The sequence below is a fragment of the Pezoporus wallicus genome, unplaced genomic scaffold (assembly GCF_028554395.1).
Source record: "Pezoporus wallicus isolate ANWC-B61680 ecotype Strahan unplaced genomic scaffold, APGP_CSIRO_Pwel_v1 scaffold_13239, whole genome shotgun sequence".
Lineage (NCBI taxonomy): Eukaryota > Metazoa > Chordata > Aves > Psittaciformes > Psittacidae > Pezoporus > Pezoporus wallicus.
Window position 1 is genome coordinate 370,039 of NW_026642052.1, and position 13,355 is coordinate 383,393.

General features: G+C 37.8%; 1 protein-coding gene across 2 annotated transcripts in view; it reads left to right on the forward strand.

Moving 5' to 3' along the window:
* Window positions 1–13,355, forward strand: part of FAM193A (family with sequence similarity 193 member A) — an 80,027-nt gene that overhangs the window by 51,294 nt on the left and 15,378 nt on the right. The window contains exons 9-15 of one of the 2 annotated variants that reach the window (XM_057426739.1): window positions 2,558–2,635; window positions 4,342–4,454; window positions 4,609–4,851; window positions 6,704–6,857; window positions 6,959–7,138; window positions 9,518–9,769; window positions 12,110–12,308. In XM_057426739.1, coding sequence (XP_057282722.1) covers window positions 2,558–2,635; window positions 4,342–4,454; window positions 4,609–4,851; window positions 6,704–6,857; window positions 6,959–7,138; window positions 9,518–9,769; window positions 12,110–12,308 — 1,219 coding nt within the window. The remainder of the gene's footprint in view (window positions 1–2,557; window positions 2,636–4,341; window positions 4,455–4,608; window positions 4,852–6,703; window positions 6,858–6,958; window positions 7,139–9,517; window positions 9,770–12,109; window positions 12,309–13,355) is intronic. The other variant, XM_057426741.1, reaches the window with a different exon arrangement.

Sequence of the window (13,355 nt, forward strand, 5' to 3'; positions counted from 1 at the left end):
AGAAAATGTTTAGGGTATCTGGAATATAGAAGAATTTAAATGTGTGCAGCATGTACCTCCAGATCACTACCAAATTTTAACTACATTTAACTTAGAAGATACTAAATATATCTCGATCATTTTGAAAAGTAATGTCTGAAGCATGTAAGGTAGTCATATGTACTTGGTGTGAAAGTGTTTCCTTTTCGTTTTTACAATGACACCCACTGAAGAAAGGCATACAGGAATGTCTTTGCCCAGCTCCACAAGAGCCAAGGGAGAGCTTTTTGCTTTTCTCTTCATGTGTGATTTTCTTTTTACAGTCCTGGTCAGGTTAGTAAGAAAAAATTGTACAGGCACAGTTGTTTTTTGTTTGGTTGTTTTTTTCCTTTTTCTCTTCATGGTGACTGTATAAATAATTGAAACACTTTTTCAGTGCTGAGAGTTTGTGACAAGTGGAATTATTATTTCTAGTGAAAGAGACTAGGAAAATAGATCTAATTCACAAGTGGAATTTTCAGATGCTCAAATGTGCTATTCACATTTGATACAGACTTCAAAGTTTGGAAGCATCAAGCATCCTGTGATGTCTGTATGCACATCAGAGTTCTCACAGGTGATCTAGTGGTACATCAGTTCTGACCAAACTGCTGGCTTTGTTTAAAGGTTGAATCAATTTCAGAATGGAAAAAAATCTTGTTCACCTGCCTGTCTCAATTTACCATGTCCTGTCTCATGTATCTCGAACAGTTTCTAGCCTCAAATAGGGAGGAAGAAAGAAAGTGGTAATGGACTTGTTTTCTCTTTTGGGCAGCGGTGGTAGCGTATTCAGTGCAGATGTGCAAGACTGAAGTGTAAATTTTTCCTTTTGATGGCATTTGAATTTTTATCCTGCTCCCTAGGAGAATTCTTGGGCACAAATCATTTGGTTCGTATTGCAGCTACTTTGCCCTGCTGAAATACTCATTGGGGAACAGAAAGAGGGGACAGTGATTTTCAATTATTTATGGAAGTAATAAGATATTTGCAGACATGGGGTATTGAAAAGGATGTGAATTTGAAAGTAGGAAAAGTTTAGCTTCAGCCCCTGTGTCCATTAATACTCAGGAGTACCAATACTTAAATCATGCTGTTCAATTTGACAGTTTCTTGGCAGGCTTGAGTAGGCAGCTCCCAGTTAATGCACTGGCTGTTTTAAGCATCGTTCTTTGGCATTAAAGTCTTCTCTTCTAATGCATAGTAAATGTACGTGCCTGTCATTGATGGTGAGGATTCGGCGAGGTGCCAGGGCACCTAAACCAGTGAGTGTTGCTGTGTGTAAATGTAGCTCAAAGGTTTTCAGAAGCTGGTAGTACAGCCAGGATGAAATTTCTGATGCTTTTGGCTGCAGGCTCTGCAGTACTTTTTAGTGTGTCTAAGAAATTGTACCAGTGGTTCAAGAATATTTCATTCATGCTGTGTTTTAAAAAAACACACATGCAGATGATAAACTCTTTTTTTCTTTCGTGTTAATGTGACCTCACTGGAACAAGGAAGATGAAAATCCACAATATTAATTAGAAATACATGCTGCTGATTGTTTCAGGAATTCATTAAGCAAAATTTTACCACTTAATACTGTTTCAAATCCCCACATTTGAATTTCATTTTCCCAAGTTAAATAATGATAATAGCAATAATACACTTAGGTTAAAAGTAAAACTTTAAACTCTTGATCAAATGAATTTCTGGAGGCATGCTTTTGAAGGAGGGGAAAAATTAAGATTGCTGGTCGTATAACCTCCTGGAGTTTGGCTCACTAACATTTTTATGAAGCAGTTTGTTTTGTAAGGAGGTAGACCTCTTTATTTATAAAGTAAATGAAAAAAAGAACTGTAAAAGGTAACAGCGATAGTTGGGTTTCCTCACTAATGAAGTAGTGCTCTTAAAATGTTGTTGAAAAGTACAACAGGAGAAGCTTTGTTCTTGCTTTTTGCTGTATTAAAATTCATGGAAGCTTTTGTGTTGCGTTAAAGTCAATTTATTTACTAAATCAGAAAAGTAGAATTTGTGTACAAAAAATTACAGGCGCTATTCTCCATCCTTAGGTAAATTATGAGCATGAAATACATCAAGGGAGAAAAGTGGTATAAATAGTGTTAGTCTAGGTGACTACTTCTAATTTTTTTGACTCTTGGATTGGGTGGTTAGTTCCACACATGGTGCATCAGAATTTGCACTTGAGTCTGTGCTGAAGCCTTGCTGAAAATCTTGTAGCTTTAGATGTTAATGGATGTTAGTGGGTCTGAGATGTTGAGGATCTAAAGCCAGTTGCATTTTACTGAAAATGCTATGAAAATATTTCATGAAAATAAATGTTAACATAAGGAATAACTTGAGAAAATCTGACTGAAAAATTGTGTAAGCATATAAAATTTAAAGTGACTCAAATGATTAGCAAATAAAATACATTTTGTATTGACTAAGTATGTAACTGCTTTTAAAATAATACAGACAAGCTGGGTTTAATGAAACTAATAGACAACAGTGTAGGTTTTCTGTCATCAAATCAATGAGTTTTCCTTAAATTCTGTTTTAGATGGCAATGAAAACAAAACAACGCATGCTAAAGGAAGACTGGGAATTTTTTAAACAGAGGCGTTTTATTGAAGAGCAGGTAGGATTTTTATTTTTTTTTTATACCTTATTAAGTTACACTAAGTGCTTCATGTGTACTTGTGAGACGCAAACATGTGAGTGTAGTATATTGTACTAGTTCTGTGTGATCTGCAGCTATGCCAGGCATGAAATTTGGTCAGTTATAATACATAAAAGCAAGATCCAAGAAGAGTATGTAATCGTATATAATCTCAATTGCTAGTGAAGTAACCTACTGGACTTCAGCTAATTAACAGAGCTTTATGAAGCAATTTGTTATATTCCTTAAAGAGGTAGATCTCATTATTAATTAGGTAAATGAAAAAAATGCAAGCACCGTAGTCTTCTGATGGAATACCAGGTATTAAAATTCTTTATACAATAACGGAGGAATTTTTGATGCCTTAGAGTGCGATCCAAAACAGCCAATACATAGAGCATGGAGCTGCCTTGATGAACATGATAGAGAATATTGTGTCCAAGAGTTTGACAAATTTCCTTATGTGTATAGAGCTAGAGAGTGCGAGTCACAGTAGCAGGGCAGGTGATTATACCTGTTACTGCTGAGGATGTTTATCTGTAGGATGGCTCTTACATCCTTTTTTCTGGGGAAAAGGCTGAGCAGAGCTATCTGCCTTTTTTAAGCTGTAGCCAGAGAGGGACTGGTGGGAGTTCCTACCTTTATTATAAAATTATATCTGCTGTTTAAGACTCAGAACCCTCTTCTGTAGCCTGGAAGTATTCAAGTATGTATCATGCTTTCTGTAAAGGTACAGTGTGACTCTGCTAGAGTCAAGTCAGAATGGGGAATCTCTCCATGTCTGTACCACTGCACAGAAGGAAATGATAGTTGTGAGCCGGGGAAAGAGAAAGTACATTTTAATAAACTTAAGCTTAAGCTTAAATTGGCAATGTCTCAAAGCAATCATCAGTATGTACTTTTTCAAATAAGGAACATAAGCCTGTGTTAGCCACATCTTTAGAATATCTGGTATACAGGGCTGCTCAGAGGACTTGAAGAAGAATCCTCTTTTTCCTTGATCCTAATTGGCCTTAAGTGAACTGTAAGCCCATGGCTTCTTAGGTAAGGATCAGGTCTGTGCATCTATGGAAGTGGAAGCTTAGGCACATCCTTGTTTAACCTAAGGTTTGTAGGTATCTAATGAAATCAGGTGCTTTTAGGATTAGGCCTCTGCCAGGTGGTCATTGTTTGGATTGTATTTCTTCACTAACACAGTCAAGTCCTGTTTTGGCCAGCTACTTTGTTCTTTGCATCTATCCATTGTGTCCACAGAATTAATCCTAACTCTTTTTTGCAAGCTAAGGGTGAATTTGCATTCTCCGTTTGTTAGCAGTGTCCTTTTGTCCTTGCCATAAAACAAGACAAGAACTGTTCAGAGTGCATCAGTGGAAGTACCATGCAACATTCACATACAAATTAGTTAAGGAGAGAGACTTAGCCACTTCACTAGTTCGTAGTAGAAACATATTTTCTTTGAAGAGTTTCAGTGCCATATGTTTGTTGTTTCTAGCTTTGAACTTCTTCCTTTTTTCACTCACGATCAAAACACCACCTTCATGAGATTATCCTGAATTATTCTGCTTTTAAAATATTTTGCCCAAAGAACCCTTTTTGATTATGTAATGTGTTAATCATGATGTGACATGGAATTGTTAATGGAGAGTCTTGCCCTACTAAAACACTGCCTTTATAATTTACTTCAGCTTAATAACAAGAAAGCACTAGCTGGGGAGAACAACTTCACAGACACAATGAGACACATGCTGTCATCACGTTTGAGCATGCCTGACTGTCCGAACTGTAATTATAGAAGAAGGTGAGCTGATGTTTTTAATATGAAATCATAATAAATCATTAATTTCTTGTGCAGGGAAAAAGGAAATACATTATTGGAACAAAGAGTGTGATTGTTTTAAATGAATGATACTTAAACAAGGTCATAAAAATCTGTAATCTTAATTCTTGAACAGATGTACTTGTGATGACTGCAGTCTTTCACACATTTTAACGTGTGGCATCATGGATTCTCCTATAACGGATGATATCCACATTAACCAGTTACCACTACAAATTGATTCTGCTCCGGACTATCTCTCTGAAATTCGCCCACCCAGTATGTCTTCAGCAAGTTCAGGATCAGGTTCCAGCTCGCCCATTACAATTCAGCAACATCCCAGACTGATCCTTGCAGATAATGGTTCTGCACCAACTTTGTAAGTGGGTTTTTCTGTTTTAAATCTTCGTGGTGAAATGAATTTAAGCAGACAAGTTGCATTGGCTGACTAAGCATTATGTAATGCTAGTTTTGCCTCATAATCGTGTAATGATGGTCCTATATTAGCAGACCACAACTCCAGTGCTGTATGTTGTGCAAACATAAAGTAAAAACAAAAATCCTGTAAACTTCTTAAAAGCTTCTGAAGACATTGACTTAGCAGTATTGCTTGAAGTGTGCATCGTATGTACTTTCCTGCTTTGCAGTTGCAAGGATGTCAGATATTGATCTACTTCAGAGCATTGTTTTAAAATGTCACATTTTCTTAGACGTTGAAGGGAACAGGTGATGTTTCTTTAAGGGATGGTAATTTAATATGATTAATTTTATTTCCAAATAGCTTTTATTAGGATTAGTGAAGTTGTGCTAACTCAAGTCTTGCATCAAAAATTATTGTCCCTATCAGAAGTTTGTCTCCCTCTTTCTTCTGTTTGTATCACAATGACCATCAGATTTGAGGCATTAGTCTAATGGTAGACTTCTGCCCCTTTCATAATTCTGATGGGTTAAAAGTGCTTGGTAGGCTGGCTTCTGTACATGGTTAGGATACAGCTAACCAGCAGTCTCCTCTGTTGTGATATTCTAAAGGCACTGTTGTCACTACAGTTAAGGAAATTGGCATTAGCATTCTGTGTTAATATGGTGTGATGAACAATGACAGTGCAGATGTGGGATATTTCTGATGAATATCACTTCACTGAGTTCCATTTCCTTTACCATTGCATCTGCCATAAATGGCTTAATCTTCCATAACAGGGCCTTAGTTTCTGAGCCAATTTGGGGACCACTTGAAAACAGAATACATGGTGGTACGTTTAGCTACATATTCTTAAATGTATGGTTTGCAGTTTCTGTAAACTCTTGTTAGTTTTGGTGCTGAGCTGTCCAAAATAGTTCAGTTTGTCTCTTCAGATGTTAGTTCAGTTGAATCCAAGTGTTATTTACTGTAAAAAGCCTATTTTTAGGGAAATACCACTGCTCCTTGGGGAAGGGCCATTTTATGTCTCATAATATCAACTGTGTTTTATTTCCTCATTGCACATTTGAAATATGCCTGTCGGTGCCATCATGTAATTAAATTTTGGTGCTGTATCTCACGGAATGCAAAACGATAAAGTGCACAGTTTAAGAGCTCTGGATTGCTGTAGAAACATGAAGTAACCAATCTTAGCAACACCTCCCTGTTCATGCATGTTCTTTTACTAGCTGTCTGTATGGAAAAAATTTCCATTAAGCATTTTAGAGCAGATTCTGAAAACCACGTAGTTTTGGGGTCATCCGGGAGCTAATTGCTATCGAGACATTTAAGAGCTACTGTGATGTGTTCAGTGTTCCCTATTTAATGATATTGGTTTGACATTTGATGTATGGAAAAACTATTTTTTTTTTCCACGTGACACTTTCTGTAAAAGAAGACATTGGCATAAGGCTTCCGTTTTGGTTTCGGTATTTTTAGTAAAATTAAAGATCATACGTAACCTGCCTTTATTAGTTACATAGATTCTTGGTTAGAAAACAATGTTGGAAAAATATTTTTCATAGAAATAGCAGAGAAGCTTATTTTCAGTCCAGGTTCAGGCATGCAACTATTATATTCAGTTGGATGATATGGCAGGTTTCTTTATCTTCTTGCTTGAAAAATTAAGTTCAGTGAAACAAGCTGGAAGACAATCCTTTGACTCCTAATGAAAACATTCCTACAACTTTATTTCATTTTGGTGTTCTACTTGTTTTCATAATAACTGAGGTCACTGTGCACTGTGATTTATTTAAGCCTCTTTTCCCCTCAGTGGTAGCGATGATGAAGATGTTGCACCATTATCAGCAAAATTTGCTGATATCTACCCACTGAATAATTACGATGATGCAGAGGTTGTAGCCAACATGAATGGAATCCACAGTGAGCTAAATGGCGGAGGTGAAAACATGGCACTGAAAGATGAGGTACAGCATTTATGATGTTGTATCTTCTTCTAGCAGTTGGATGTGCTTGATGGAGAAAGGCCAGTCCTCCACCTGTGTGTTAATGAGTTAATGTTGTCCAGTCTCCGCAGGTGAGCAGTACTAGCAGCAGCTCCTCAGAAGCAGATGATGAAGAAGCAGATGGGGAGAGCAGTGGTGAACCACCGGGGACTCAAAAGGAGGAAATGTCTCTAGGAAAAAGGACATTAAGGAAAGATGAAGCAAAAATGGATAGTCCACCACCTTCTTATCCCAGTCAGCAGGTATAGTAATCTAAAAGCAACCCTTCTAGTAAATTAATTTTTTAAATGTGGGTGTTGAATTGATAGTACATTTTAATCTGAGTTACCCTGCAGCTACAACACAGGCTTGCTGCTTTGAGAGGGAGCATACCAGTCACTTTTATTGCTTGCTGGACAAAAGAATCTACATCAGAGGAGGTACCTTTGAGAGGTTAGACAACAGTCAGGTGGAAACTCCCATTACATGTTCCCACGTGATTCGGATGTTTGTAAGGCCTTCCGCTAAGAAGCATTTTCTCATTTGTTAAGCGTATTAAGCTACTTTCAGTGAGTATGTTGAGATCTTTTTCTGTGGATGGCTGACCAATGGCATAATACTTACATGGGCTGAGACCTCTGTCAAACTAGTTTGAAACTGGTAAACAGATTGAGCATTTGTTGTGGAAAATCATATGAGGATTATGCAAGTCTACTTGCCTTAGGGAAGCAAACTAAGATGCAAGATAGAAAGGCAGATTTAACCTTCCTCTGTTTTCTTTGAGAAAAAGAATTTTCTTATAATTATTCTGAGGAAGTCTTAATGACATTCTTTTTTTAGTCTGATTTTCTAATCAGAGCTGAATATCCTGTAATGGCTGCATTCAAGTGATTTCACTAGTACACGTCATTGCATTTGAAATTTTTGGTGTTATCTCTTGAGGTTGCTCATTTAGTCCATATCTTTATTTCTCTTTGAATTCCTTCTCATGGTCAGTACCCAAAGATTTGTCAGAATTGGATTTTGAATCTCACCATACTGTTTGACATCTCTTTTCTGTTTTCCTTTGCTAGTAGACTATTACTGGTTTCTTGATAGTACAGTTTTTTATGAGCAAGTTATGTTTTCCTCTATGTACAACTGATTAATTTCATCATTGTTATCTTGTTTATGAAATATTTGGTTGCTCAGATATACCTTGTTTCAAAGGCTGGAATGCTTTTAAGTGATAATGAAGAGTTAGTTGTGTCTGAGAGGAAGGCATATTTAAGAAGATCACTACCTTTTCTGAAAGCTAAGTTAGCTAATGTTGCTTTTTGGAAAAACGTACTAGGAAAAGTAGCAATTGGAAGTGTTCCCGGTATTGCTTCTGGTAAACTTACCTCCCACTGAAATGTAAGATGACAGCGGCAGGAAAAAGTACTGAGCTGAGAGAAGGAAATGGAGCCCCTCCTTCCTGGGCTCCTTTTGTTCAAAAGCTTGAAGTCTTTTGATAGAAGTTAATGATACTTTGAGATCAGTAAAAGGTTCTAATAGGCCAAGGATTTCTCACAGTTGATGCTATTATGAAATTTTTCATTAGAAATATCAGCTTCACACTATCACAGAAGGGTTAAGTTTGGAAGGGACATCTGCAGATGGTCTGTTTCAGCCCACCTGCTCAAAGCAAGGTCATCTAGAGAAGGTTGGTCAGCAGTTCTGAGTTGGGTTTTGAGTATCACCAAGGATGGAGGCTCCAGAACTGCTGCAGGTAACGCATTCCAATGTTCAACCACTTTCATAAATAAACACTTTAAGCTCGAGTGAAATTCCCTGTATTTCAGTCTGTACCCATTTCCTCTGGTCCTTTCATGGGATACCACTGAGAGGAGTCTGGCTCTGTCCTCTTTCCTCTCCTTTTACCTGATGCACGCTAGTAAGATCCCCCTGAATCTTCTGACTTGAGGCTGAACAGTCCTGGCTCTCTCAGCCTTTCCTTGTATGACAGATGCTCCAAGGCCTAAATCATCTTTGTGGTCCCTCACTGGAGTTACTGCAGTAGGTCCATGTCTCTCTTGGACTGGGAAGCCTACAACTGGAGCTAGCATTCCAGAAGTGTCTCACTAGTGCTGAGCGGAGTGGAAAGATTACCTCCCTTGACATGCTGGCAATGCTCTGCCTAAGGCAGCTTAGGACTGCTTCCAGCTTTATCAGCTAATTAACCTTTGTTACTAGTTTCTACACATACTGTTTTTCCATTTGTTTAGAAAATTGTGGAAAATAATCATCTGGTTATTTTTGTTTACAATGGGGTAATTGATTGCAGAATAATGATCAAATGCTGTCAAGGTTCCTATTCCTGTCTGTTCTGGATTATTTGTAACAGTGTCTTGCTTGTTCTCACTGGTAGTGGATATTTAATGTCTGTAAAGTATGAAATGTTGTCAATTTGTAGGACATTCTTTGCTTAACTAAGATAAAGATCCTCCACCAGTCCTTTTACAAGGTTCTTCCACTGCTATGCGATGAAAGGATTCTGTGGATGCTCTGAAAATATTAATTGCTGTATACAAAGTGATTGCTGAGAAAAAAGGATGGAACAAATCACTGATTTTACTGTCTTTTGAGTAGATTGAAAAAAAATACTCTCTTTTTTCTTATAGGCTGACCAAGGTCCAAATGCTTGTGAATGTCACGTTTGCAAACAAGAAGCCTCAGGTCTAACAGCCTCTGCACTTGCAACTGGACGCTTGCCTGCTGGCCATCAGTTTATGAATCCCGAAAAACCTGCACATCCTGCACTTCATCTTTATCCTCACATCCATGGACATATACCATTGCATACAATTCCTCATCTTCCTCGTCCACTTATCCATCCCACCTTGTATACAGCTTCTCCCTTTACACACAATAAGGTAAGCCTGATGAAGGAGATGGGATGCATCCTCATCCCAGGAAAAATGCTGTACACCTTATAAACCAGCGTGACTGTGTGTCAGTGAAACCATGAAAGGTGCTTTAAATTGTGGTCTGTTTATAGTAGCCCTTTTGAAGGGAATAGTGAGGGGTAGGGAGTAGGACGCCTTCGGATCTGGTGGGAGGTTCATACAGGAGGGCAAAGGGTATCAGCAGCAGACTGGTAATTTCCTTACTGTGATCAGAAAGCATGTGGAGTCAAGAGTCTTGAATGATGGTGGAAACAGTGATGAGACTTCACTGTGCAGTACAACTAATTAAATGTTCATTTCATGTATATTGAAGGTCAAAAATTAATATTCCATTTTGGCAATACTATCCTGAAGTTTCTAGTTCAAAATATGATTTCTTTTTTAAATTGAAGCACAGAATTCTATTTCTAAGGAGGTTTTGTGCTTTGAGAGTACTTGCCTTTTTTGCAGGTTCTGCAAAGTTCCTTTCACCCAAAACTTGTAAGTAATAAGACAGATGTGGGGACCACGTGACAGCTTTTCAGCAGTATCAGTCAAAAGCAGGAATTACTGTTGTTCCATGTATTGTTTAAATCTGTTGAACTGTGGATGCTGCTGACAGGTGCAAAGCTTTTGTCATTAGGTACATACTCCTGTTGTCTCCCTCTTGTTCAGTCCATTGATCCTGTGGTTGTAAAGGAGAGTAGATTAGTTCAATCAGATGACTATTACATAGTCTCACAGCCCTTCTGAACATACACTGTGTTTTTTCTTATCTTATCAGTGTCCCTTATCTCTGTTGCAGTGCACCAGTTCTGTACTGCTGTGTACCAACCTATTTCTCAACAGCCCACTGCCATTCTTCTGAAACCCGTAATTGTTGTATCCCACCTTCTGCCATCCTTCTAGACCTCTTTTTACATCCATTAAGAAGTCTGTTCAAGCTTTGATCCATCTACTCAAGCTCCCATCCCTGGCCTCAGCTGTCTTTCCTTCCAGGAGACCTTTGTGTAGCAGAATACCTGCAGCGCACTGTCATGGCTGCACCAGAAGCCCCATGCAGAGTAGCAGGCTGCTAGCACTGAGTGGTGGTATAATGCAGGCCAGGTCTATTAGCTCTGGCACAGCACCTAAACCAGCTGGGCTCCATGTATTTATGTTGTGCTGGAGCTGGAAAGGCATATGTGAATGCTGAAGCTTTAGGGAGGTTTTGCTTTTGAAGAGCCATCTGAATTCAGCAGAGATGGTAGCGAGTGAGCTAATTAGCCCTGTTGGATCAGGCTTGGTTCATCATGGATAGGCTGTTCTGCCCTGTGAAGTGTTTCGTTGTAGCCAAGTGTACCCATTTTCTTTAATGCAGGGCATTCCAGCCCCTCCTATCTTTACCCTTAGATGACAAAAATCCTTCTGTGTAGGGAAAGGAGACTGAGTATATATAAAGTTTGCTTGGCCATGAGCATTTAGACTTTCATGTCTGATATGTCATTGACTCAGCTGATAATAACTGTATCTACCGCCGTATATTTTTTCATTAAATCAAATATAATGAAAAAATAGAGCAAACTTGCTTTTCCTTGGCTTCTTTTAAAGTTGACAGTAATTGAATATAATGCTTGCATTGCACAAGGGCTTTGGGAGAAAGTTACATTTTAGAATATGAATAAACAATTTCAGCCAGAAGAAGTGGGATAAGCCAGAACAACTTGCCCCTGTAAAACAAGAGTATTCCCTTTTTTTCCTCAATTGCTTCTAAAAATAAAAAGGTGTATTCCTTGGCTGTTAAGTTTTAAGTTAATAACTGGGGAAGAAAAAAATTTAAAAAAAACCCCTTAAAATTATGTTTTCAAATAATAAGTGTTTTATTTCTTTTTCTGCTGCCCTTGTTTTCAATCCTGAAGTGTCTGTAATCCCTTTATCACAATTGTCTTATGTGGTAATGATTATCATGTCACAGAGGATTGGTTTTGGCAGCTTGGGCTTTGAAAGGTAATTATACCTAACAAGTTCTATGTTCATACAGGTACTGGTTTTAATTAAAAATGAGGGCCTACCAATACATATTAACCCAAGTTTTTTTGAAGATCGCTTTTTTTTTATTCATCAGTTAACTGAATCAAAAAGCAGTGTTTGTGATTATCGAATATATACATGTACATACAATGTGTGTTATGTATTACCTGCATTAAAAATCAACAAACCAGTATTTTATCATTCTGGGAAGTACTGTTTATTACACACTGAATTGAAACACTGATCTGAATATTGCCGTTGGGGTGACTGTGTAAGCAAACAGAATATGAATGAGGAAAATACTCTTTATTTTTGTAGGCATTACCGCCAGCTCCAGTTCAGAATCATACAAACAAGCATCAAGTATTCAACGCATCTCTCCAAGATCATATTTATCCAAGCTGTTTTGGGAGCACTCCAGATTGGAATAGCTCTAAATTTATAAGTCTTTGGGGATCAGAGATGATGAATGACAAGAACTGGAATCCTGCTACATTTTTGCCTGATACAATTCCTGGTGAGGTTTTGTTGCTACTTTGCACTGACTGGTTAAAAGCCTTATGCTTTGAAATGGAATGAGGCACTTTTTTCCAGGAATGGTAGGTTTCATCCTCATGGGTTTATAAGACAGGATTCTGGCAGAGATACGCTGTAATTTCTCTTCCAATGGGAACAGAAAATTGAAAAATCAATTCTTACATATTGGGGCGAGGATGCTAAAAGCAAAAGAATAGCACGTTCTCTTTCACCTATGGTCATTGTAGAGGTATTTTTCTTTTCAGAAGCTTAGGATTGCAGAGAAACGGGAATTAAGGGGAAACTTAAATAACTTGGTCTTCTGCCACAAAGACCTGCTTTTTTTCTACAGGGTCACAAGAGCACTGGTAACACAGTACTACATCCTCCTACTCATCATAGCAGGCATAACCGCATTGTCATTCAAAAAGACAGAGGCATAAATCAAGCAAAAGATTAACTTAAACCGGGAAGCTATTGGAAATACTAATGGTTAAACTGAATGCGAATAGAGCAAAAATAACATATATATATATATATATATACACACACACACACACACACAACCCTATACATATATATTTTTCCATTCCCATCATATGAAATACTGAAATGCCTTTTTTATTTTGACTTGTATAAAAAAGGAAGTTTGGGTTTGTGTGTTGGCTTTTCTCAGACTGATCTGCTGCTAACTTGTGTCAAGCTACCACAGTGATATTTTAAAATGAATGTCATTAAAAACATCCAGAAAACTTGCTTGGTAGGATAGATCAGCCATTTACAAATGTGTGGTTATGGGGAGCTGTTCCAACAGATGGTTAGTGGCAAGGTTGTGTGGAAGGTCTGTCACAAAGATGTTACTGTAGTTAGCTGGAATTTCAAATAAGGGAGGATAAGAGTTATGTCATTACATTGGTAGAAGGATATGTCATTCCTGCTTGTAATAGTAATTGCTAACTTGGACTTCAGATATTGAAGTTTATATACTTACATTTAAAATGGTGTCCAATTTTAAAATTATAAATGCATAAAGGTCCTGTAGCATCTT